The sequence below is a fragment of the Lepidochelys olivacea genome, assembly GCF_965140295.1.
Source record: "Lepidochelys olivacea isolate rLepOli2 genome assembly, chromosome: 2".
In the NCBI taxonomy this organism is placed as follows: domain Eukaryota; kingdom Metazoa; phylum Chordata; order Testudines; family Cheloniidae; genus Lepidochelys; species Lepidochelys olivacea.
This window is the reverse complement of record NC_140412.1, coordinates 229,540,176-229,565,729: the sequence shown is the minus strand read 5'-3', so window position 1 is coordinate 229,565,729 and position 25,554 is coordinate 229,540,176. Positions and strand designations below refer to the sequence as shown.

The 25,554-nt window shown below is 38.7% G+C and overlaps 1 protein-coding gene across 2 annotated transcripts in view; it reads left to right on the top strand.

Annotated features, from left to right (window-relative positions):
- The window catches only part of MINDY3 (MINDY lysine 48 deubiquitinase 3), a 99,889-nt gene extending 74,569 nt beyond the window's left edge, over positions 1-25,320 (top strand). For both annotated transcript variants that reach the window (XM_084621615.1, XM_084621616.1), the window contains 5 exons: positions 9,495-9,567; positions 10,689-10,761; positions 17,504-17,591; positions 21,115-21,186; positions 24,248-25,320. In XM_084621615.1, the coding sequence (XP_084477741.1) occupies positions 9,495-9,567; positions 10,689-10,761; positions 17,504-17,591; positions 21,115-21,186; positions 24,248-24,397 (456 nt within the window). In that variant the 3' untranslated portion in view covers positions 24,398-25,320. The remainder of the gene's footprint in view (positions 1-9,494; positions 9,568-10,688; positions 10,762-17,503; positions 17,592-21,114; positions 21,187-24,247) is intronic.
- The last annotated feature ends 234 nt before the right edge of the window (positions 25,321-25,554 follow it).

The window sequence follows — 25,554 nt, the reverse complement described above, 5'->3', positions numbered from 1 at the left end:
TAATTTGTTTTTACCTGCTATCATAGCACAATATTCCATCTGAAGTCCAAAGTTACTATGAAGTTTAGGGTTTTTTTGCACTTCTAAAAAACGTACAAGTTTATTTTCTTGACACTTCTCTGTGGTAGCTATTGGTGCTTTTCTGATCTTGCTATTTTAAACAGTGAAAACTGTAGTGTAGAATTAAAGCTTCATGTAAAGCAAATTATGTAATTTCTTTTTGAATGACTTACGTAGAACATCAAATTCCATACTTTAAAAATGTAATGCATAACAAATAGCTGTCTTTATTCCAGTTTACCATTTGGCTTAAAATTGTAGCCATTTACTGTACAAGCATACAATTTATTTCAGATGCCAATTAATGAATGGAAAGACTCATTCCTTGTGTTCTTCCATGGTCACACATATTGAAACTAGAAGACAGACCTGTACATACCCAACACAAATTATGTACGTACATGCCCAACACAAATTGTGAATATTTACATTATTGCAGTTTTGTTACCAAAGGAAGACCATTACACAAGTAATCAAGTCATATATGTGGGAATTTGCAGGGAGATATTTTGGGAATGGGGACTCTTCGGTATCCCGTGCAATTGGAAAACGTTAAACAAGTATAAGATCATATTGTGATGGGTTCAGTCACAGAGACCCCCTTGGGACTGTCATGTGATGTGCTGAAATTACCTCGGTCATAAACATACAGCTAAGGGTAGCATAAATTCCCTCCTTTACCTGTAAAGGGTTAAGAAGCTCAAATAACCTGGTTGGCACCTGACCAAAAGGACCAATAAGGGGAGAAGATGCTTTCAAATCTGTGGGGGAAGGTTTTTGTTTTGTTTTTTCTGTGTGTTCTCTCCGGGTCAGCGAGGAATTAGAGCAGGGAATATACATCCCCTAAAGCCATATCTGAACTAAGCATCTAAGATTACAAATTGTAAGTAATAGGAAGGAAATGCATTAGATTATCTTTTGTTTTAGCTTGTGAATTTTCCCTGTGCTAAGAGGGAGATTTATTCCTTTTTTTTTTTTTTTTTTTTTGTATCTTTAAAGTTTTCCTAGAGGAAAATCCTGTTTTGAATCTGATTACCCTGTAAAATTACCTTCCATCCTGATTTTATAAAGGTGCTGCTTTTATTTTGTTTTTATAATAAAGATCTGTTTTTAAGAACCTGATTGGGTTTTAGTGTCCTAAAAACCCAAGGGGCTGGTCTGTGCTCACCTTGTTAACCTAACCTGTTTGGTTGGTATATTATTTTCAAGCCTCCCAGGAAAGCGGGTGAAAGGGTTTGGGGGGATATTTTAGGGAAACGGGAACTCCAAGTGGTCCTTTTCCTAAATCTTTGTCTAACTCACTTGGGGGTGGCATCAGTACCCTTCCAAGAACAAAAAAGGATTTGTGCCTTGGGAAAGTTTTTAACCTAAGGTGGTAAAAATAAGCTTAGGGGGTCTTTCATGCGGGTCCCCACATCTGTACCTGCCAGCTTGGGACTCCAGAACCCTTCCTTATTGAGCCAGACATGCTACGTCTGCTGCAACACAGACCCAGGTCTGCACCATGCCCCCAAAGCTGCAGACTTTAATCAAAAACTGCTCAGCAAGTCACCTATCTCCAGCACCCAGACATCCAGCTCCCAGTGGGATGCAAACCCCAAATAAATCTGTTTTACTCTGTATAAAGCTTATACAGGGTAAACTCATAAATTGTCCACCTGCTATAACATTGATAGAGAGCTATGCACAGCTGTTTGCTCCCCCAGGTATTAATCACTTACTCTGGGTTAATTAATAAACTAAAGTGATTTTATTAAGTATAAAAAGTAGGATTTAAGTAGTGTTAAGTAATCACAGACAGAACAAAGTAATTTACCAAGCAAAATAAAACAAACATGCAAGTCTAAGCCTAATACATATAGGAAACTGAATACAGGTAAATCTCACCCTCAGATGTTCCAATAAGCTTCTTTCACAGACTAGACTCCTTCCTAGTCTGGGCCCAATCCTTTTCCCTGGTACCATTCTTATTAGTTCCAGCTCAGGTGGTAACTAGGGGATTTCTCATGACTGTAGCCCCCATTGTTCTGTTCCACCTCCTTTTATGGCTTTGGCACAAGGCAGGAATCTTTTGTCTCTCTGGGTCTCCATCCCTCCTTCTAAATGGAAAAGCACCAGGTTTAAGATGGATTCCATTACCTGGTGACATGTCCTGTGAGACCCCAAGCCTTCATTCTTTCCAGCCTGACTCACAGCAATACAGGACGGCTTACAAGTAAACAGAGCCATTTACAACCAATTTTCCTGGTCAATGGAAGCCATCAAGATTCTAAACCACCATTAGTGGCCCACGCTTTGCATAATTACAATAGGACTCAGACAACTTCATATTTCTAGTTTTAGATATAAGAATGGAAATACAAATAGGATGAACACTCAGTAGATTGCAAAAAGAAAAGGAGTACTTGTGGCACCTTAGAGACTAACCAATTTATTTGAGCATAAGCTTTCGTGAGCTACAGCTTACTTCATCGGATGCATGTAGCTCATGAAAGCTTATGCTCAAATAAATTGGTTAGTCTCTGAGGTGCCACAAGTCCTCCTTTTCTTTTTGTGAATACAGACTAACACGGCTGCTACTCTGAAACTCAGTAGATTATAAGCTTTGTAATGATACCTGATGAGACCTTTTGCATAAAGCATATTCCAGTTACCTTATTCACATTCCAAGCATATTTTCATAAAGCATATGGAGTACAAAGTCACACATACAATGTAACTTTGGGGGAGAGAGTGGGGCATGGCTTTATCCACAGCCACAGTTTACATCAAGTTTTAAAGTAAAATGAATGTTTATAATGTATAAATAGAAAAGATCTTTAAATTATCTTAAAAGGGGGTGTGCTATGAGTTCTACCTTAAAGTGACACTAGCTACAATCTCCCATAACTTGCCATCATAACTAATTCCACAAATTAATTCCATAATTAAGTTGACGTCACACGCTGTGAAAGTATGAGAGAAGATCGATTAAAAGCATTTGTGTGGAATGGTTGAAATTTGGAAGGGTCTATATGGATTCATACCAGGAAGGAGCATAGTTGATGCCATATTTGCACTATTAATCCTTATGGAGTAGTTCAGAGAAAAGAGATAGCAACAGGGTATTGTCTTTATAGACTTGGAGAAGGCATACAATCGTGTACCGAGAGAACTAGTTATACCTCTTCAATACTGCAATTTAAAAAAAACAAAAAACCTTCATTCATGTATGGGTTTCAAACAGTTGCTTTAGGGTTGGTTATATTGGGTAGTCATTTATCGTGTGTGTGTGTATGTATATATATATATATATATATGTACTGGATGAGATTTACAGGTGACTAAGTCGAACACCTTTGGTTTGAAATAGCTTTTCTTCTACTAGGGGAGCTTCCTACCAAGGCTTATAATCCCCACCAGCCCTGGCAAGACTTATTTTAAGGCAGTCTTTATTTGTCTTGACATCATATAGTGGTAGCTGTACCACCAGCTTACCGCACAGTGCCCCACTGAGAGATGTCGTCAATTGGTCTAAAACTTCTTATTGAATATTCCCAGCTGCCCTGCATATCTGCAAGGAGTTCCCCTGTTCAAGACCTGGGGGATGCATGTGATGAGATTTGGTCGCAGCTGATGCATGGAGGACAATTGGTTCAAACTTAAGTCACCTTTGCTGGAAACAAGTGAATCCACTGTTGAAAGGGATAAGAAGGGAGACTTGGGGGTGGAATACTCATGTTAAAGAATCCATTAGGGGAAAAAGTAACCTTCAAAAAATAGCAGGCCAGGGGTTTGAGGAGTGATAAGATGGCATACATGGGGGCAAAATAGGAGGCCAAAAGAAATGTGACAGCAAGAAGTATGGACTGTGATGCATATATAACTAACTAGGATTACAGGAGGGAGAGAAGACTATTTATGGACTCAAGGCAAGAGAGAAAATGATGAGAGATTTGAACAAGTTTGCTTATGTTAGAAATGAATATAGTATATTGCAAACAAAGGGTCAATCAAAATTTGGAGTGATTATTTTGAAAGAGTGATGCATGAGAACCTAAGGGGGGAATTAAGAATATGTGAGCCAAACTGGAACGCAATAGATTACCTCCAGGACAAAGTGGTTGCAGAGGCATTTAGGAATATGAAAAAAGGAGAAGTGGATGCAGTGAAATCATCGGGAAGGAAAGGCACCAAGTATCTTACAAGTTTGTTCAGTGATATTCTTAAAAAAGGGAAAATGCCAAATGAATGGCATAAAAGCTCTGTTGCCCATTTTTAAACTTTAACACAGGGTTAACATCTCCTTTATTATTGCCCAATTAAGCTGACATCACATGTTATAAAAGTAGGGGAGAAGATTACTGAAAAGCTTCTGTGTGGAATGTTTGAAATTTGGAAGAGTCAGTATGGGTTCATGCTAGGAAGGAGGACAGTTGATACCATACTTGCACTATGAATCCTCATGGGGTAATTCATAGAAAAGAAACCACAACTGGGTATTGTCTTTGTGGACCTGGAGAAGGTGTACAATTGTGTGCAACAAGAACTAGTTGGTGGAGTTTTCAGTGGAGAGGTGAGTGAGAATGATGTGTCAGTCTTTTCCAGGATACGCATGCTGCAGTGACTACCACAGCCAAAACTAAATGAAGCTACAGTAGAGAACTTTTAGTAAAAGCTAGCCTACATCAGGGCTCAGTGTCAAGCCTCATTTTGTTTGCAATTGTCCTGGATACAAGTGAGAATATACAAAGGGAGCTGCCTTGGAACATGCTGTTTGCTGATGATTTAGTGATGTGTGAAAGATTGTGAGATCCTGCAAGCTAACTTTAAACAGTGGCAACATAGTTTTGAGCAGGCTGGGCTTAGGGTGACTGTTGGTAAGACCAAGACTCTGATAACTGAGGAAGGAGAACTCCCCATAAAAGGATATAGCAGGGAGAGAGCCAAGAGTGAAAGAATTTAAATTTTAAAGGCCAGTGGTTGCTGACAATAGTGCCTTCCTGACTGATGCCTGGCATCATACCAGAGCTGTATGAAGTAAATGGCCAGTGCGGATTGAAGTTCTCTGTGAATAAAAGATAATGATAAAGTTAAGGTAGCATGTATAAAACTGAAATTTGACTCCTCTTACTGTACGGAATGGAGACTTGGCCAGTTACAAGAAAGGGAATCTGTGTGCTCTTCACTGAAGAAATGAAGACATTAAGATGGTCTTGTGTTTGGACATGCCCTGATATGAAACAAGGTTTAAGCAACCTAAAAATAGCCTCTCCAATCCTGAGTCTATCATTCGCCAGGAAAGAACCCAGCAGCTCCTCAGCCCACTTGCCTTGACAAAAGTTTCTGTTAAACCGAGTGAAGAGTCTTTCAAGCCCTGTATAAAGTTAGGAAGGAGTTGTGTTTGAAAGGTTCCGGCCTGAGTGTCTTTGTGTTGTGTCCTCCACCCCCAAATACAGTTCTGTTAAACTTAATCAGAGCATTCTGGATCTTCATTATTGCTGCAATGTTTCATCTTCTTCGTACCTGACGTTCTTAAGACTGGGTTTTTTCAACTTTTTCAAATATTATTTATTTCTATACTGTAGAGCCTAGGGGCCATAGTCATAGACCAGGTACTAGGTACTTTACAAATACAGAACAAAAAGACAGCCCCTGCCTCAAGGGACTTATAACCTGACACGAAACGACAGATGGATATAGACAGACAAGGGCGTACAAGTAAACAATGAAATAGTATTGGTCATGATAGGCACATGAGCAGCCTAACTATTGTAAAGTTTTTTGTAGGCATTGTGGCAAAGGAGGGATTTGAAGGTGGGTAATCAAGTACGTAGCTTTGTATACATTTATGGGGAGTGCCTTCCAAGCCTATGGGTCAGCATGGGAGAAAGCAATGAAGGTGTGTTAGAAAATTGAACAAGTGGGCAGTGGAGGCAGGCATCACAGGTCAACAGGAGATGAGTGTCAACAGCAAAATAGTGAATGAAAAATGATAGGGTGGGGATTGGCTGAAGGGCCTTGGAAGTGAATATGAGCAGCTTGTTTGATGTATAAATGGGGATCAAGTAGAGGGATTCAAAGTGGGATAATGCGATCAAAGTGATGCCCTAGGAAAATGATATTTGCAATAGTATTTTGCCTGGAAATGAGTGGGGCAAGATTGCATTTGTCAAGGCTAGAGAGAAGGGGTGGATAAAGTAAATAAGGAAGTGTTATTTACTCCTCCTTCTCATAACACAAGAACTAGGGGTCACCAAATGAAATTAATAGGCAACAGGTTTAAAATAAACAGAAGGAAGTATTTCTTCATGCACTGCTCAGTCAGACTGTGGAACTCTTTGTCAAAGGATGTTGTGAAGGTCAAGGCTATAACAGGGTTCAAAAAAGAACTAGATAAATTCATGGAGGATAGGTTGATCAATGGCTATTAGCCAGGATGGGGAGAGATGGTGTCCCTAGCCTCTGTTTTCCAGAAGCTGGGAATGGATGACGGGATGGATGAGTCGAGGAATATCTGTTCTGTTTATTCCCTCCGAAGCACCTGGCACGGGCCACTGTTGGAAGACAGGATACTGGGTTAGAATGACCTTTGGTCTGACCCAGTGTGGCCTTTCTTATGTTAAGGACGTTGCTGTAATGGTGGTGCAATATAAAGAGCTAATCTTGTTCCCTCCATTAAATTTCTGTTACAGTCTTTGATTGGAAGAATTATTTTTTTTTAATCTTATCGTTTGGTAGTGTAACATTTGGTTTTTTGCAAAATGTACAGTTGGGAAAGGGACTCAGATAAAGTAAATAAACATGAGAATGTACTGCTAAAAGTACTGAGATTCTATAACATTGTTCTAGTTATCAGACTTATTACAGTGCCTTTTTATTAGTTTTCCTTAAATAGGAATGCCATTTATTTTAAATTGTACAAATTGTTTCACATATGGGGATTCCTAATATGTCATTGTATGCCAATAAAGAAGTAAATCCTTTCCATTCAGGGAGGTATTTAAGCATATGCCAACCTTAAAAGTTAAGCATATCTTTAAATATCTTGTGCTTTTGGAGCATTTGCAATTGAGACATAATATAAGAATGAAATTCTGGTTGAATGCATTTCACTTCTGTTTTTCCCTGAGCTAGCTTTTTCTTTCCTTAGTCTAAGATGTGGGTCACTGTACTGAAATAACATACTTTATTATCTTTATGTAGATGCATGGCTTCTATTTATGTCTACTTAGTTAAATTGAACAGTAATACAGGCCTGCACAATCCAGACTAAAACCATTTGTCACATACTGAAATCTGCTGACTGAAAGTGTTGTCTTTGAGTTTCTGCTTTAAGAAAAAGAAAAAAATGTTTTGTACTCTGTGGGTCATTTTAACTGGGTAGGGTAACTTTTTTTTTTTTTTCACTTGTAACAAATTATTTAGGTTTAATGCAATGTAAACATTAGACTGGAAAGGACCTCCTGGGTCACTGAGTCCAGTCTCTTGCTGTTGCCGTCAACCCTGTCATATAATCCAATTGATAAATTTATTCAGATCAATCTTAAAACTATAGTTAGTTTGTTTGCCCCCACTACACCTGCTGGAAGGCTGTTCCAGAACCTCTCTCTTCTTATGATTAGAAATCTTCTAATTTTCAACCTAAATGTATTCATGGCCAATTTATGCCCATTTGTTCTTGTGCCAACATTGTCCTTTATTTTTAATAGGTCTTCTCCCTCCCTGATGTTTTACCCCTTGCCCCCCAGCGCATTTATAGAGAGCAATTTTATCCCCCCGCATCCTTCATTTTGCTAGGCTAAATAAGCCAAGATCTTTTCTCTAGTAGGATAGGCTCTTCAGTCCTCTGGTTGTCCTAATATCCCTTCTCTGCATCTGTTTCAGTTTGAATTCATCTTTCTGGTTACATGGGTAACCAGAATTATACACAGTATTCCAGATGAGGTCTTATCAGTGCCTTGTGCGATGATATTAATACTTCTCTAGCTCTACTGGAAATACCTCACCAGATACATCCTAGGATTATATTTGCCTTTTTTACAGCCACATCACATTGGTGGCTCAGTCATCCTGTAATCAGCAAATGCACCTAGGTCTGTCTTTCTCCTCTGTCATTTCCAACTGATAAACTCCAGCTTATCGCAGGTATCAGAGGGTAGCTGTGTTAGTCTCTATCCACAAAAACAACGAGGAGTCCGGTGGCACCTTAAAGACTAACAGATTTATTTGAGCATAAGCTTTCGTGGCAGAAATTCTTATATGTCTAGGAATAAGGAATGTAGGCCATACTTTCAAGGTGGAGGACTCTATTCTGGTAATCAGTGATTCTGAAAAAGATTTGGGGGTGGATAATCCCCTGAACATGAGCTTCCAGCATGCTTTGGCCAAAAGGGCTGATATGATCCTTGGGTGTATAAACAGTAATCTTGAGTAAGAGTAGAGATATTTTTATCTGTGTTTGGCACTGATGTGACTGCTACTGGAATACTGTGTCCAGTACTTGTTTCCACAGTTCAAGAAGTCCATTAACTGGAGAGAGTTCAGAGGACAGCCATGAAAACGATGGAAGGATTATAAAACATGATACTCAGTTTAGTTTAACAAAGACTTGATTAGTCTAAGTACCTACATGGGGAACAAGTGTTTGATAATGGGCTCTTCAGTCTAGCAGAGAAACGTATAACAATCTAATGGCTGGAAGGTGAAGCTAGACAAATTCAGACAGGAAATAAGGTATACATTTTTAAATGAAGGTAATTAATCATTCGAATAATTTACCAAGGGTCATGATGATTCTCCATCACTGGCAACTTTTAAATCAAGATTGGATGTTTTTCTAAAAGATCTGTTCTAGGAATTATTCCTTTTTTTTCCATTTTAACTAATCTCTATATCAAATTCTTTACTAAAGTCCAGATTAGACCCATTGCATTTCCCTTGTCTAAAAAACTCAGTTATTTTTTCAAAGAAAGTTATTGGGTTAGTCTGGCATGATCTATCTCTGATATACCCATCTGCATTTTACCAACTTTTCTGTTTTTTTTTCCATGTCTTTAGTTATTCTTGTCTTTAAAATTTATTTTGAAGAGTAACTTTGATTTAAAGGTGTATACCTTTTTAGGTTCAAAAAGATCTAGTTGCCAGTATAAGCATCCCAATTATCGCACTCTTCGCTCTTGGAATCTGCTATTTCTATGCTAGGACATCTGCATGACAAGCTATATCCATACCAGGATAGTTGTGTGGAAAGCCATGTAAATAAACCGTAACACGCTAACATAACCTTGAAGAATACCACCAATGTGTGGAATTAACTTGAAGCTAATGCTCACCTCTGCCATTATTCTTCATTAATTTAAGGTTTGAAATGTTTCAGTATGGTCGTGTATTTCCATCGTGAAACAATATGTAGTGGTCTGAAATAATGAATCTTGTGGAACTTTCTTGTTTAGGATTTGGCCCTTGTTGCTCCTGAAGCTCCTTCGGAACAAGCCAGAAGAGTTTTTCAAACCTATGACCCAGAAGGTAAGGCTGCATTGTTTAGCTTTGGGTTGAAATCTTTATATTGAGTGGTTTTGAGTGTGAAGAATCTCTCTCGAAAAATAGGGCAACAGTTTTACAATATATGCAAAACACTGCACCTCCAATAGTACAGTCCCCTGCATTATAAGGCACATTGCTCATGATGAGGCTTAAATACTGATCACAGGGTATGTGTACACTACTGCTGGAGGGTGCAAATTCCAACTTGGGGAGACATACATCCGCACTAGCTCTGATTTAGTGAGGTAGTGTGCTATAAATCATACATGGCTGCCCTGTGTATGATCTCATTCAAGACCACAGGTATGTATTTGGCACAGCTAGCCCCTCCCATTGCTTGCACTGCCATGACTATGCTGCTATTTTTAATGAGCTAGCACAATCAGAGCTAGTTACAGGTATGTTTCCTCAGGCTGGAATTCACATCTTCCAGCTCTTGTGTAGACAGACATATCCATAGGGAAATGTGCTACCTACTGATAAAACAGCAACACTTCATGATTTGTTGGTTAATCAACCTAATAATAAAATGGACACGCCCCTTGAAAACTACAGAGCATGAGGAAGTCAAATATAGTGATAGTAGGAAGTAGGGTTCTCATTGTAAGCTTTTCAACGCTGGGGACTTTCTTTGTATGTGAGCCACCACTTTCCCTAATCTTACATTTTCAGAAATGTAAAACTTTCATACTTGATCCATCGTGATCTGATAAGTACTGAAAAATTCCTTAGTTTCATTTTAGAACTCAAAGCTGGCTGATATTCACATTTTATTTTAATTAGAAACAAGTTTAGAAACATTCTCTCACCATTTTAAGGTGGCATTTATATGTCTATTAGTAAAAAATCGTTTTAAGTTTAAAAGGTTCGCATTTACAAACGTTTTAGAAAAATGGCATTTTTAAGATGTGTAAGCCTGAAATTTTTTAATTGGGGGAAATATGTATGGAAATCATGTGTTCTAAGACCTCATCTTGTAACTTTACAGTGCACTCTCAAATTCTAAGATGTGGCTTTGATTACCAGTATTTTGGGTACAATCCATAATCTTGAAATGTTTTCAGTTTATTTTCCCCTACTGAGAAAATTTGTTCCTTTTGCAGATAATGGATTTATACCTGATACCCTTCTAGAAGATGTAATGAAGGCGTTGGACCTTGTATCAGATCCTGAATAGTAAGTATAATTTGTGTAGCTAAATTTTCATTTAACAGATTAGTTATGGGTTGGTTTTATCTTGAATTGTTAGTATATCTAATTCTGTGTAGTGTCCTAAGGATAGTGTCTCAAAATATTGAGTCAGTTGTAAAAGAAAGAAAAAAGGCCTAAAGATAAGATTCAAAATCATTTTTGATTTAGAAAGAAGAGCGTCTTTCCTAGCTCCCAGTTACTAGCTATTTGTGACTCGCGTTTCTGTAAGTGCATGTATTTGCCTATGACAACCCAATACTGCAAGGCGAATCAGTGTGCTGGAAAAAACAAGGTCTCTCAACAGCTGACCACCATGTTACAAGAAGATTTAATACCATCCTAGAGCTCAAAGTTCAAACTGCTTTTCAGATTTTGTGTTTCTGTATGGTTGCATTTTATATAGTTGTACTTTGTTTCCATCAATACCAGATATGTACAGTAACTCCTCACTTAGTCGTCCCGGTTAACATTGTTTCGTTGCTGATCAGTTAGGGAACATGCTTGTTTAAAGTTGTGCAATGTTCCCTTATAATATCGTTTGGCAGCTGCCTGCTTTGTCCACTGCTTTCAGGAAGAGCAGCCGGTTGCAGCTAGCTGGTGAGGGCTTGGAACCAGGGTGGACCAGCAGCCTCCCTATCAGTTCCCTGTGAAGCAGCCACCCAGCAGGCTATCAGTTGCCTGCAGTTCACTGTCCCTCCCCTCAATGCCATGTGCTGCTCCTGCCGTCTGCCTTGGAGTTGCTCCCCAAGCCTCCTCCCTTGTGTGTGTGTGTGTGTGTTGGGTGGGGAGGGGAGGGGGGCTAATATCAGGGTGTCCCCCTCCCCCTAGCTACTGCACCCCGCTTACTCCATCTCCATAGAGAAGATGGGGGACATGACAGGGCTCAGGATGGAGGAAGCTTCCTGGCAGCAGCTGTGGTCTCAGCTTGCTGATTAACTTAACAAGGCAGTATACTAAAGAGTGGGTCAGCATACTTAAAGGGGAAATGCACATCTCTTCCCCCTCGCCCCCCCCCCCCCACACACACACACTTTGCCATGCTGTCTCCCCTCCCTCCATTCCTGCTGCTTTGTAGAGTGTGAGGCTAGATTAACAACGAGTTAATCTCTTGAGGCCTCATCCACTTGCTAGTTCATCATTTAGCGGTAAGGCATTCCCTGGGAAATATCCCACCCTCTGACTTCACCATCTCAACCAAGCTTCACTGTATTAAATTGTTTGTTTAAAACTTATACTCTGTGTGTGTATATTATATAAAAAAATACACATCTTTTTTGTCTGGCAAAAAAAAATTCCCTGGAACCTAACCCTTACATTAATTCTTATGGGGAAATTGGATTCTCTTAACGTCGTTTCACTTGAAGTCGCATTTTTCAGGAACATAACTACAACGTTAAGTGAGGAGTTACTGTACAGGTTTTAATAGTAGCTATTCAGATAAAACTCTCTTCACTCGGTAATTTAATTCTCATTTGGACTGGCATTGCCGGTAGTGTTTCCCAAATGCTTGGTGGTAGCAAATAACTTCTGCACCAAGGTCTGCTTATGTAGTCATATTTTGCTTCCTGAATACCCAATCCAGAGAGCAAATCTCAGTGTCTGAACTTGTTTTTCCACCTTCCAGGCTTTAACTTTGCTCATTTATAAGGCCAAATTCCATTTTATCCTAATCAAAAGAGTTGTGAACTCTTCCAAAACAAAATTAGGGATGTTAGCTCTGTGTGAAACATATTTTCTCCCTCCAGAGGGGAACAGAATTTTGCAAGTTCTAGGGAAAGAGCCTGATTTGGGAAGCTTGGAAAGGCTTCTTTTGTTCTACTGCCTCTAACAAATTTGCTTTCCCAAAGAAAAGGGAAAAATCTTCCTTCCAAATCCAGCTTTCTTTCAGAATTGGCTGCTTGGGTTTTAAGATATTTGTGGCATAATCATGACCTCTTATTGCATATGGAACATCAGGTGTTGTATGGTCAAGAATCATTCACAAGAAAGGCATACCATATTGAAAAGACTCTTTTCTGCGGATAATGCTGTGGAATTTCTCCATATCCATAGTCTGCAATATTTTCTCTCTGTTAAAGAAGTAGTATAATAGAGTAGGTTCTGACTTATGTAGGTTCACCACATTTTTCAGCTGACATCTAAGTCTCTGTATTTCGGGTTTCCAGTCCATGAAATATGGAACAAACTTAAAGAACGTAAAGAGTATTTGGATTCTTAATTCCTTATATGTCGGTTGCAAATGTGGTGTTCTTCGAAGCAAATAACATCTAAATTATGTATAGTATACATGTAGTTTCCTATAAGCTGCTACCTCAGGCTGTGATCTCTTCAGATCTCAAAACCTAACCACCCTCAGACCTGCTCAGTATTTGGGAGGTGTGCAAGGAAAACCATTTGTGGTCAGATAGTTATGCTGGTGACTCAGTAGATGGAATTATTGTATTTCAATTCTGAACTAATTCCTGCAACATGGCATTGAGGGCACTATTGCTGAAGGTGTCATTTTTAATTAGAGATGAAATGAGATTCTCAAACTCATAGATATTAAGGTCAGAAGGGACCATTATGATCATCTAGTCTGACCTCCTGCACAATGCAGGCCGCAGAATCTCGCCCACCCACTCCTGCAATAAACCGCTCACCTATGTCTGAGCTATTGAAGTCCTCAAATCATGGTTTAAAGACCTCAAGATGCAGAGAATCCTCCAGCAAGTGACCCATGCCCCACGCTGCAGAGGAAGGCGAAAAACCCCCAGGGCCTCTTGCAATCGGCCCTGGAGGAATATTCCTTCCTGACCCCAAATATGGCGATCAGCTGAACCCTGAGCATGTGGGCAAGACTCACCAGCCAGATACCCGGGAAAGAATTTTCTGTAGTAACTCAGATCCCACCCCATCTAACATCCCATCACAGGCCATTGGGCCTATTTACCATGAATAGTTAAAGATCGGTTAATTGCCAAAATCATGTTATCCCATCAAACTATCTCCTCCATAAACTTAGAGTTTAATCTTGAAGCCAGATAGGTCTTTTGTCCCCACTGCTTCCCTTGGAAGGCTGTTCCAGAACTTCACTCCTCTGATGGTTAGAAACCTTTGTCTAATTTCAAGTCTAAACTTCCCAATGGTCAGTTTATATCCATTTGTTCTTGTGTCCACATTGGTACTGAGCTTAAATAATTCCTCTCCCTCTCCGGTATTTATCCCTCTGATATATTTATCGAGAACAATCATATCTCTCCTCAGCCTTCTTTTGGTTAGGCTAAACAAGCCAAGCTCCTTGAGTCTCCTTTCATAAGACTGGTTTTCCATTCCTCGGATCATCCTAGTAGCCCTTTTCCGTACCTGTTCCAGTTTGAATTCATCCTTCTTAAACATGGAAGACCAGAACTGCACACAGTATTCCCGGTGAGGTCTCACCCATGCCTTGTATAACGGTAATAACACTTCCTTATCTCTACTGGAAATGCCTCGCCTGATGCATCCCAAGATCGCATTAGCTTTTTTCACAGCCATATCACATTAGCGGCTCATAGTCATCCTGTGGTCAACCAATACTCCAAGGTCCTTCTCCTCCTCCGTTATTTCTAATTGATGCATCCCCAGCTTATAACTAAAATTCTTGTTGCTAATCCCTAAATGCATGATGTTACACTTCTCACTATTAAATTCCATCCTATTACTATTACTCCAGTTTACAAGGTCATCCAGACCCTCCTGTATGATATCCCAGTCCTTCTCTAAATTGGCAGTATCTCCCAGCTTTGTATCATCCGTAAACTTTATTGGCGCACACCCACTTTTTGTGCTGAGGTCAGTAATAAAAAGATTAAATAAGATTGGTCCCAAAACCGATCCCTGAGGAACTCCACTAGTAACCTCTCTCCAGTCTGACAGTGCACCTTTCAGTATGACCAGCTGTAGTCTCCCTTTTAACCAATTCCTTATGAACCTTTAAATTTTCATATTGATCCCCATCTTTTCAAATTTAACTAATTCCCCTAATTTGTGATTACTAAAGATCCTATGATACTCTTTAGAAGATCAGTGTTGTTTAGCCCTGGTTAGAATTTGATGGTTACATTTTACCTAACTTCCATCTATATTTTCAGTTAGTTAACGTTTACTTTCTACATAACAGCAGCCATACTGGAGTCAGACCAGTGGTCCATGTAGCCCAGTATCCTGTCTTCTGACAGTGGCCAATGCCAGATGCTTCAAAAGGAATTAACAGAACAGGGCAATTATCAAGTGATCCATTCCCTATCATCGAGTCCTAGCATCTAGTAGTTAGAGGCTTAGGGACACCCAGCGCATGGGGTCACATCCCTTACCATTTTAGCTAATTCTTTTTTAATCCAGTTAGTTTTGTTCTTCACAACGTCCCCTAGTAATGAGTTCCGCGGGTTGACTGCATTATGTGAAGAAGTACTTTTCTTTTGTTTGTTGCAAACCTGCTGCCTATTGATTTCATTGGGTGACTCCTAGATCTTGTTAGGTGAAGGGGTAAATAACACATTCACATTGTCCATATCATTCATGATTTTATAGACCTCAATAATATCCCCCTGTAGTAGTCTCTTTTCCAAGCTGAATAGTCCCAGTCTTTTTAATCTCTCCTCATATGGAAGCTGTTCCATACCCCTAAATATTTTTGTTGCCCTTCTCTATACCTTTTTTCATTTCTAAAATCTCTTTTGAAATGGGGTGACCAGACCTGCCCTCAGTATTTGACGTGTGGGCACACCATGGATTTATATAGTGGTATTATGATACTTATATTTTACTATATATCCCATTCCTAACATTCTAATAGCTTATTTGACTTCTTCCGCATATTGAGTGGATGTTTTCAGAGAACTATCCACAATGACTCCAAGATCTTTCTTGAGTGATAACAGCTAATTTAGATCTCAATATTTTGTTTGTACAGTTGGGATTATGTTTTCCAATGTGTATTATTTTGCATTTATCAACACTGAATTTCATCTGCCATTTTTTTCTTGCCCAGTCACCCAGTTTTGTGGGATCCCTCTAACTCTTTACAGTCAGCTTTGGACTTAATTATCTTGAGTAATTTTGTATTATTTGCAAACTTTGCCACCTCACTGTTTACCTCTTTTTGCAGATCATTTATGAATATGTTGAACAGCACAGCTCCCAGTACTGATCCTTTGGAGATGCTATTTACCTCTCTCTGTTCTGAAAACGGATCATTTATTCCTATACTTTGTTTCCTATCTTTTAACCAGTTAATAATCCATTAAAGGACTATCTTTTATCTCATGACTGCTTAAAACCAGGCTTCAAACTTAGTGTGGCTGAGAGGTTTTTAAACAGTTGCTGTATTATTTTCTAGAGATGTATTTCATTGAGTAAAGGGGTTTCTCTATATTCATTAAGTTAATTGCAGAGCATTTGAAAAGTGGTATACACTTATGGGCTTATCTACAAAGTGGAATAATGCATCTTACAGGGGTGTGATTTCTAATGCGCACTAATGTGTTGCATGTTGACAAGTCCATGTAACCTGCTGCACTTTAACATAGCTCTGTCTGAAACAGTACTATGTTAAAGTGAGCTGTGGAAACTGTAGTGTGCACCAGCAGGCTCTACATGGGCCAATTTAATGCACAATATGTTAGTGCACGTTAGAAATCACACCCTCATGCTGCACATTGCTGCTCCCTGTAAACAAGCCCTAAATATGCCTTATGTGCATTCTGTCCACTAATCCGTCATGCCTAGAACCTGTTCTAATGTTCCAAAACTGAGCAGTTTTCAGACTGCTTTAAAAAAATTAAAATGTCTAACACACCAAAGATGTGGCTTACTAGCAGAATGGTAAATATTCTGTCATGGACCAGTGACAGGTTTAAAATTAATGTTAAAATTCTGCTTGATTTACAGGAGAGCTAGTTTAGATACGGTGTGAATTCTAAAATTTCTCATTCAGAAGCCTATCCTGATAAGCTTTTAGAACTAGACTGAGAGCTAGGAAAAATATGAATACTTTTTAAAGCTCTGCTAAACAGTCTGTAAAATATATTGCATAAATAGAAATGTAAATGTTTTATTGACACTCATTTACAACAGCTGGCAAAAATCCCGCACTGCTGCCAATAAAGCTTTTATACTACTCAGTATACATACAAAAACAGAAAGAATGAGAGTATACACTATCAAAATAAATGTTAAGTGGTTTGGGCTACTTTAATATGAAAGGCATTTTGTAAATATACAATGATAAACATGGGACCTTATTTCAATGAAATTTATTCTTATCAAACTTAATTTTAAAAACCTCTGAAATGTATTCATTGGTGGCTTTTCAAATCTCCACTTAAAAGCAGGTTGTTTGGTCAGAACTCTTCAAAGAATGACTGGCTTGTGTGTTTAAGATGAGGAATGCTTGCAGCATACAGCAAAATGTCTTCTGAGTTAAAGTGTAGGTTTTAGTTTGCATGACTTTCAACTGACTTTACCTAATAAGGCAATCTTTCAAAATTATAACTACTTCCATTTTAAATAACAGATTACTTTGGTTTAAAAATAACTGCATTTTCTCAAATCTGGTGCCGTTCTGGTGCATTTGTCATTTTAAGAGTCTAAATAAAAAAAACCTCAATATATTTGGCAGTCAGAAGTGTTGTAGTACCCCATAACATAGTCATGCAAGAATAAAAATGTGCAACTCATATTTTTGTATCCAATGTTCTTGTTTTAGTGTAAATCTCATGAAGACCAAATTAGACCCAGAAGGACTAGGAATCATATTACTGGGTCCCTTTCTGCAAGAATTCTTCCCTGAGCAGGTAACATAGATGTTTTTTTTTTTTCTCCTTCTTATGCCATAGAACACTTTGTATTTCACTAAATAGGATTCTTCAGTGATGCATTAAACATTCATACCTCGAATGTGCATTTTTGCAAAATTATTTAGTCTAATAAATGTTACATTCCTTTGATTACTTCGGGTCAGCTGGTAACTCTTAGCACTGTTCAGTTAAGTATAACTGTCCTATGTGATTTAGCAATCCAAAATGTTAAATGAAAAGCTATTCTAATTTGTAGCCTTCGCACCAAAAAGCAATCTCCACTGAAGCTGCCAAGTGTCAGATAAGTAGAGCCCTGTACGGATGCATCCGATCTATATCCACAAAAATTATCTGTGGATATCCGCAGTTATCCGTGGATTTGCAGGGCTCTACACTGGGGACCAGGCTGAGACTCCAAGACATATTCTCTCTCACTATATAACTTGAAGCTATAGTTAGTAAACAAAATAGCCTTATTAATTTCAGCCATGTTTGAAATACAGGAAAATCAGCATTTGTCAAAGTTATGAAACTTTATTTTAAAGATTCTAAGTGTTACTAAGGAAAAGTGAAACAGCCACAACTATTTTAAAAGTATACTTGGCAATGCACCTTTTAAAGATGTAATATTGATGAGAAAAATGTACTGTAGTAAAACGATATTGCAAAGTGTAACACTAAGGTATGTCTACACACGAAATTAGGTTGATTTTATAGAATTCGGTTTTATACAGTAAATTGCGTATGTCAACACTAAGCGCATTCAGATGGCGGACTGCGTCCTCACTACTGTGGCTAGCATAGACTTACAGAGCGGTGCACTGTGGGTTGCTATCCCACAGTTCCCGCAGTCTCCGCTGCCCATTGGAATATTGAGTTAAGCTCCCAATGCCTGATGGGGCAGAAACTTTGTCGCGGGTGGTTTTGGGTACATATCGTCGGGCCCACCTCCCTCCATGAAAGCAACGGCAGACAATCGTTTCGCGCCTTTTTTCCAGGGTCCTGTCCACCGGCCCCACTCAGCCCGCTGCCTGTCTGGGTGATCGGAACCCCAGGCAGGCCATGGGCTGAGTGCTGCCAGTCTGGGGCTCCAGCCGCTGGCTCCTGCCAGCCGGAGTCCTGGCTGCTGGCCCTGCTCAGCCCACTGCCAGGCTTGCCATACCACGGCAAGCATGGAGCCCGCTCAGCTCATCATTACCGTACATCTCCTGGGTGCTGCTGGCAGACGCGGTACTGCATTGCTAAACAGCAGCAGCCCTTGCCTTCGCAGCAGATGGTACAGTAGGATTGATAGCCGTCATACATCTCCTGGGTGCTCCTGGTAGTCCTTGGTGAGGTCGATCGGGGCGCCTGGACAGACATGGCTATCCTCCTCTTAGAGCACCGAATGCGAGTGACTCCAGGTCATTCTCTTCTTTAAGTTTTGTCTCATGGAGATTCAGTCCTGCCTGGAATATCATGTGAGCTGGAGGCTTCTGCCTCAGGCTGCTCTCCCAGCGGGCAGCACTGCGTGGTCGCATCTACCCCAGCCTGCCCCTTGCTCCCATGGCTCATGGAGCCTGGACAGTAGTAAGGAGCAGTTCAACTTGTGGAATGACAAATCCAGAACGAGTATTGTACTCTATGGGCCACGTTACGATTATTTCAGAGTCCTAGATAGCATTTAGTCCTTACAGAAAGCTTCATGAAAATTTTCCCCTGCCCCTAACAAAAATGTTAATTTATCAGAGCAGCTGAAAGGGTAAGGAACCCGGGACTATAACTTAGAGAGAGCTTCCATATTATTTAACGTATAATTGATATAATTCAAAGTAACATTTCACAGCGCGGTCTGTTCTAAGACTAAAAATGCAGGAGGGGAGTCAGAAAAAGGAACAGGGACCTGTTTCGGCCCAGGTTCGAACCAGGGACTTTTCGTACGTTAGGTAAACATGATAACCACTACATTACGGAAACCCAACTTGAACGTATCCCTCGCGTGGGCCCTATTATACTTTATGTAATGTGTGGTTGTGTATTATTAGTTTGGTATGTCAGGGGGCTTCTCTTTTTTTGCCACAAACTTTGCCAAATGCACAGGAATGTTTTCTCTAGTTACAGAAGCTGCCTGATACAATGTCTATATCTATGGCCTTCCTGCTCGCAAAGCAGTCATGCCCCCGCCCAAGGCGGACACATGTGCCTGTGACACAGCAACCTGGCTCGAGCAGGAACTCTAGCAAGGCATGATACTTTGCTGTTACGCAAACACAGCAGTTCTTTCCTGTCCTCTGCCACTGAATGCCTCCATGCATTAAGCTGTGCCCTATCAGTGTGGGAGGACTGCATGAGCTCGGAAAACATGTAATTGCGAGTGCGGGGTTTTTGCCTTCTAATCTGTGATAACCTCAGGGATAGAGATGATAGGGAGAGCGTAGAAACATTCTGGGGGGACTGCATGGTCACCTGTTCTGCTGAGTTCGCCACACTGGCCAAACAGGAAATGAAATTCAAAAGTTCCCGGGGCTTTTCCTGTGTACCTGGCTAGTGCATCTGAGTTCAGAGTGCTGTCCGGAGCAGTCACAATGGAGCACTCCGGGATAGCTCCCAGAAGCCAATACCGTCAGATTACGTCCACACTACCCCAAATTCGACCCAGCGATGTCCATTTCAGCACTAATCCCCTCATTGGGGAGGAGTACAGAAATCAATTTTAAGAGCCCTTTAAATCGACAAAAATGGCTTCTTCGTGTGGATGGGTGCAGGGTTAAATCAATCTAATGCTGCTAAATTCGACCTAAACTCATAGTGTAGACCAGGGCTAACACTACGGTGATTCTAAAATGTAGGCTGCAACATTCATTTTCTTAAGATTGAAAGTTTCCACAGCTGTGGAACCACTAGAAAGTCTTCTGAATTAAATTTTATATCATACGAAAACTGATATGTTGCAATTATTGACAAGTCTGGAAGCAATACACCACTGACAAATTGGAATTAGTTATTTTATTACATTTAAATACCACTCTTTTTAACTCCAGACATGATTCTTCTGCACTTTTTGGTAAGTGAAGAAGGAATTCTTTTTTGGAAAATATTTATTAAATCTTTTACTGAGTACTTAAGCATTCTAACTGTATCAGACTTAACAGTTTTAAGTGGCTAGTATGTTTGGGTGTTGAACATGAGACACTTCGGGAGGCCCAATTCTCAGAGTGTATATGCTCAACTCTTTAAAAAAATAATAATAATTAATAATTCCACTTCCAGATATCCAGTTGGGCACTGAATCATTAGTCTCTTGAACATTTTGGGTTGCCTAATCTATTAACAGGTAGAGGAACTGATTGACTGGGTGTTGTATTTTTCTCCTATGAGGAGCCTGGAAAATCTTCAGTATCTTGTATCTTAACTCACTTCCTCCCCCCCCCCCCCCCCACCTGCTTACCCCTTTTTCATCAAGCAAAGTAATTGTAAAGAGAAAAAGGGTGCACGTTAAACTGGTTTTATGATATAAAATGAACTGTCTTGTTTATACTAGGACTCCAGGATTCCAGAGTCATTCACTGTATATCACTACAATGGATTGAAGCAGTCCAATTATAATGAAAAGGTATGGTGATCTGAGAGAAAATGAATTGAGACCTGCTTAGGAGAAACCAGTAATCATGACCATGTGATAGCAGTTCACTGTCTTATGTGAAATGAGTTTGTCAGTGCCTTTCCTTGTGTCCATATTGCAGAACTGCCACCACATTTGACACTGAACAGCTAGCCAAGTAAAAAATTTTCGATAGAAACTTGTTTTGCACAAATTTTCTGCTTTCCACAGAAAATTGATTCTCTCCCCCCTCCCCCCCCTTCCCAAAACCAGAAGTATTTCAATTTGGAAATGCTACCTCATACTCCAGTTCTCTTCTATATACCATGCTCTCTGGTCAAACCATATTTACTGTGATACACCAGTCACTCCTTTTGCAGAGAGGAGACAATGCATCATGGGAGATGTAGTTGGACCCAGAGAGGAGAATGGGGTTATGAGACAGATGAACTTAAACTCCCATAAGGCACCACAGCAGCATTCAAAATCAAAATTTCTGGTCTTGGCCCAAAAAAATTGATATTCAAATTTCTGTCAAATCAAAGATTATTCTTCAAAGGAAAAAAACATTTTTCAACCAGTTCTAATTAGCAAATTTTGCTACCAGTCTGAGTAGAGATCACAAGGAATGAATAAACAGAGACAACTACCAGTGAGGAGGTCCTTCCAGAAAATGCATTTTGATTCAATCACCATTTAGTGCTGGTTGAAATCAGAATAATTTGGGATTATAAAGTCTTTAGAATTAATTGCTATGGAACTTCCAACAGTCTCATATTCCAAATGTAGGCAAAGGTACTCAGATTATTATGATTGCCTAGCAGGTTGGATTGATTTAAATCTGATTTTAATCATAGGTTGATTATTATAGGTTGTTACATTTGTTCAGATTGTTAATTGTAACATTTTTATTATGCTTCAAAATGGTGAACGAGGCAGTTCTAATTTACTAATTGACAAGCTTTTGCTTGCTTTTTTCAAGTTTCAATTTCAAATGGAAATTCAATTTAAAATGCACAAATATAGCATTAATTTTTTTATTAAATTATTTTAAATGTGCTGCTTACATACAAGAGAAGTTACCAACCTTTATTAAAACTAATTTATTAAACAAAGGAAGCATTTTCTGTAGTTAGTGAATTGACTGATTATTTCTGGTTACCATGTCCTTCAAAATTTTAGAACTAGTAGATCTCATTCTTTCACATTTTGTTTTCCTTTCCAATCTATGAATAATAACCATCTTTCCTGCTTTTTCAATACATAATTGGCTTCTTAAGTTTGAATTAGGTCATTGAACTGAATTTATTGAATGAACTGAATTGAATAAACTGAAGTGAAGAAAACATTCTTTCTGCACCTTGCAAAAGAGACTAGTGCTGTCAAAAGCTGATTTCGCATTTCCAGCAGACTCTGGTGTCAGGTGTTTGAACTGGTGGCAGTCACTGGCTAATGGTTTGACTTTCTTTAAAAATTGTCAGCAATCGTGTACTGCTTAGTATTATATTACAGTATTTAATTTTAATGGATTATAATAAGTTTGAGCCTTAACATAGGATGACAATTTCAAATTTAATTGTAAATTTTTTTAACAAATGGATATTTTTATTGAAATGAAAAGTATTTGATTTTTTTAATCTGTTTTTATCCACTCTGTTGCCTGGTTATTTTGTATACATATTTTTTAAAGTTTAACCTTACCCACCATATATTTGTAACAATGATCTTCTAGAGAATTCTGGCTATTATCTTTAAACAATATTGCTGAATTAAACTGACTACAACAAGGGCTTCATAGTATGAATCTAATTAACTCTAGTTGCCTTGAACCCAGGGAATAGGGGACTAGCTGATATTTTGAAAATAAGAGTACATTTAACTTTGGGACAGGTAAGCTGTAGCAGTAGAAGTTATTTTCCTATACCTTTTGTCTACTTACTTTAAGACCAAAATATTCAAACATGTTTTGCTAAAGTTGGGCATCTAAAGAAGTGACCTGTCTTTCAGAGGTGCTGAGCACCTGCAGCTCAAATTCAGTGCAAGGTGTGGGTGCTGGTCACCTCTGAAAATCAGGCCACTTAGTTGGATGGTTAAATTTTATTCTGTGTGTGCTTATTCATGAAAGCATGAAATACGAAATATAAGATTTTGTTCATCCTCATTGTTAACCCTTATTTTCTTGTGCACATTTGTATTGGTTGTCAATTTCTTTTCATTTGTTCTGTCTACTGACACGTGTTATGTTAATTCACTCCTCCCTCTTTTCTGTTGCATTTGAATGAAAAATATCAGATTATTTATAGTAACATGTACCAATATGAGCAAATTTCAGTGCTCTAACTTCATAGTTTCAGAGTAGCAGCCGTGTTAGTCTGTATTCGCAGAAAGAAAAGGAGTACTAGTGGCACCTTAGACTAACCAATTTCTTTGAGCATAAGCTTTCGTGAGCTACAGCTCACTTCATCGGATGCATTCAGTGGAAAGTACAGTGAGGAGATTGGTTAGTCTCTAAGGTACCAGTAGTACTCCTTTTCTTTTTGCATAACTTCATAGTGTTTCCATATATAGAGACGCAGACTTTGGTGCTGCAAAACTATGCTATTACTCACCTGAAAATTTGGTCAAAACATGATTTCTGACTTCCTTGTAAGACTCGTGCTCTACTATAAGGAAAGATTTGTACATGTTTTGCCTGTTGTGCTTTTTCATCTTATCTAAAGCAAATTGAGTTTGTTCAATGAATGGCCTATTGCCTCAGACTTTTTGCATCATTTAAGTTTTCAATTTTATTTTTTTTCTGCTTTGGCCTTTGTCAGTATATGAACAGCATGACTAATCTGTGACCTGAATAGAAGTTTCAGGCATCAACACCTACTAGTTAGATACTCTGGATCTCATATTTCAATAAATGTGAACCACTTGTGTAAAACTTTAATTTGATTTGAGTTTTTCCTTTTGTTATGAAAAGCATGCTTTGTGACAAGTGGCTTCCTACACTGTGAAAACAACATTCTATGTCTATCTTTAAAGGTATCTCAGGAAATATACTGAAGTAATCGTTTTATTTTGACAGGTCATGTATGTAGAAGGCACAGCAGTTATTATGGGCTTTGAAGATCCAATGCTACAGACTGATGATACTCCAATAAAGCGCTGTTTGCAAACCAAATGGCCATATATAGAATTACTCTGGACCACGGATCGATCTCCTTCATTAAATTGATGTGTTTAGAAGAAATGCTATATTACTGTCTAATGCTTTACTGGGGGATTAAGAATTGGCATTTGCTGAAAGCAGTATACTTGACTGTATGAAACTGTACACTGCTATCATTGATAAATTGTAAATAATGATTACAAACACTTTTCAGTGTTAATTGAAATATTTACTTTTTTTAATCAGATTGATTTCTCTTTACAATAGTTTGTCATTTTTTTGGCCATTGTGGTAGTATTGTGAGTTCTGTTCTTTTAAAAAAGGCCTACTTATACCATCTGAATTTGCCATCTCATAAAGATTTGAAAAATGTCTAATACTGCAGTATCTGCATGTTAGGTATCAAATTAATCTTTCAACAGTAAAGTCATTCTCTGTTTGCTTCCTCTTGAATCTTTTGGGCACGTTTTATTATTTAAATTATACTGGCTTATGTTACAGTATCAGTTTGTGGTCTGGACTGGCCTTGCACTGAATGTTTAAATGAGCTTAAACTCTCTGCAGTTTTTTTTTAAATTTGGCTCTAACTAAACAACTTTTACAAAAATGGTAAAATTGGGAATAATTTCTAGGCTCCTACTAAATATAAATCATAAAAGCCGTTTCTAGGCGGTTGTATATTGCTATGGCTTAGCTATCTGGCATGTTAAAAGTGAAGACAGTATGAGGAAAAATAAGTGTGTTAATATTTATTCAAAGTTGTATAAAGGAAATGTAAAAAATCAACAGCAGGAAGAATTTGTTCTATAATCTTTAAATTGTTCAGATATATAGTATTGCCAAATACCTCTTCTCAGTTTGTCCAAACAATGTAAGCCAGCTTTATTGTATGTGTTAAGTGCATGAGAACATCTGTTATTACATGAGTATATGCCTTTATTTATTATCTAGTTGTTAGCCCTAAATAAAAACTTTTCCCTGAACTATGACCTAGCACTTTCAAGTTTATTTTTTCAATCTGACCTGTTTACTTCCTCTTCAATTTCTTTGTATTGAAAAAATAACTGGAGAGTAGAGGAGCTAAAAATGGACAACTTTTGAAGTAGAGTGATCTCTTGTGGATATAAACACAAGTTAAAGAAACTAAAGGATCACTTTAGTGCAGTTGACCCACTTAAACTTTCTGTTCACAGACCATAAATGCATAGCGTATATTAATATCA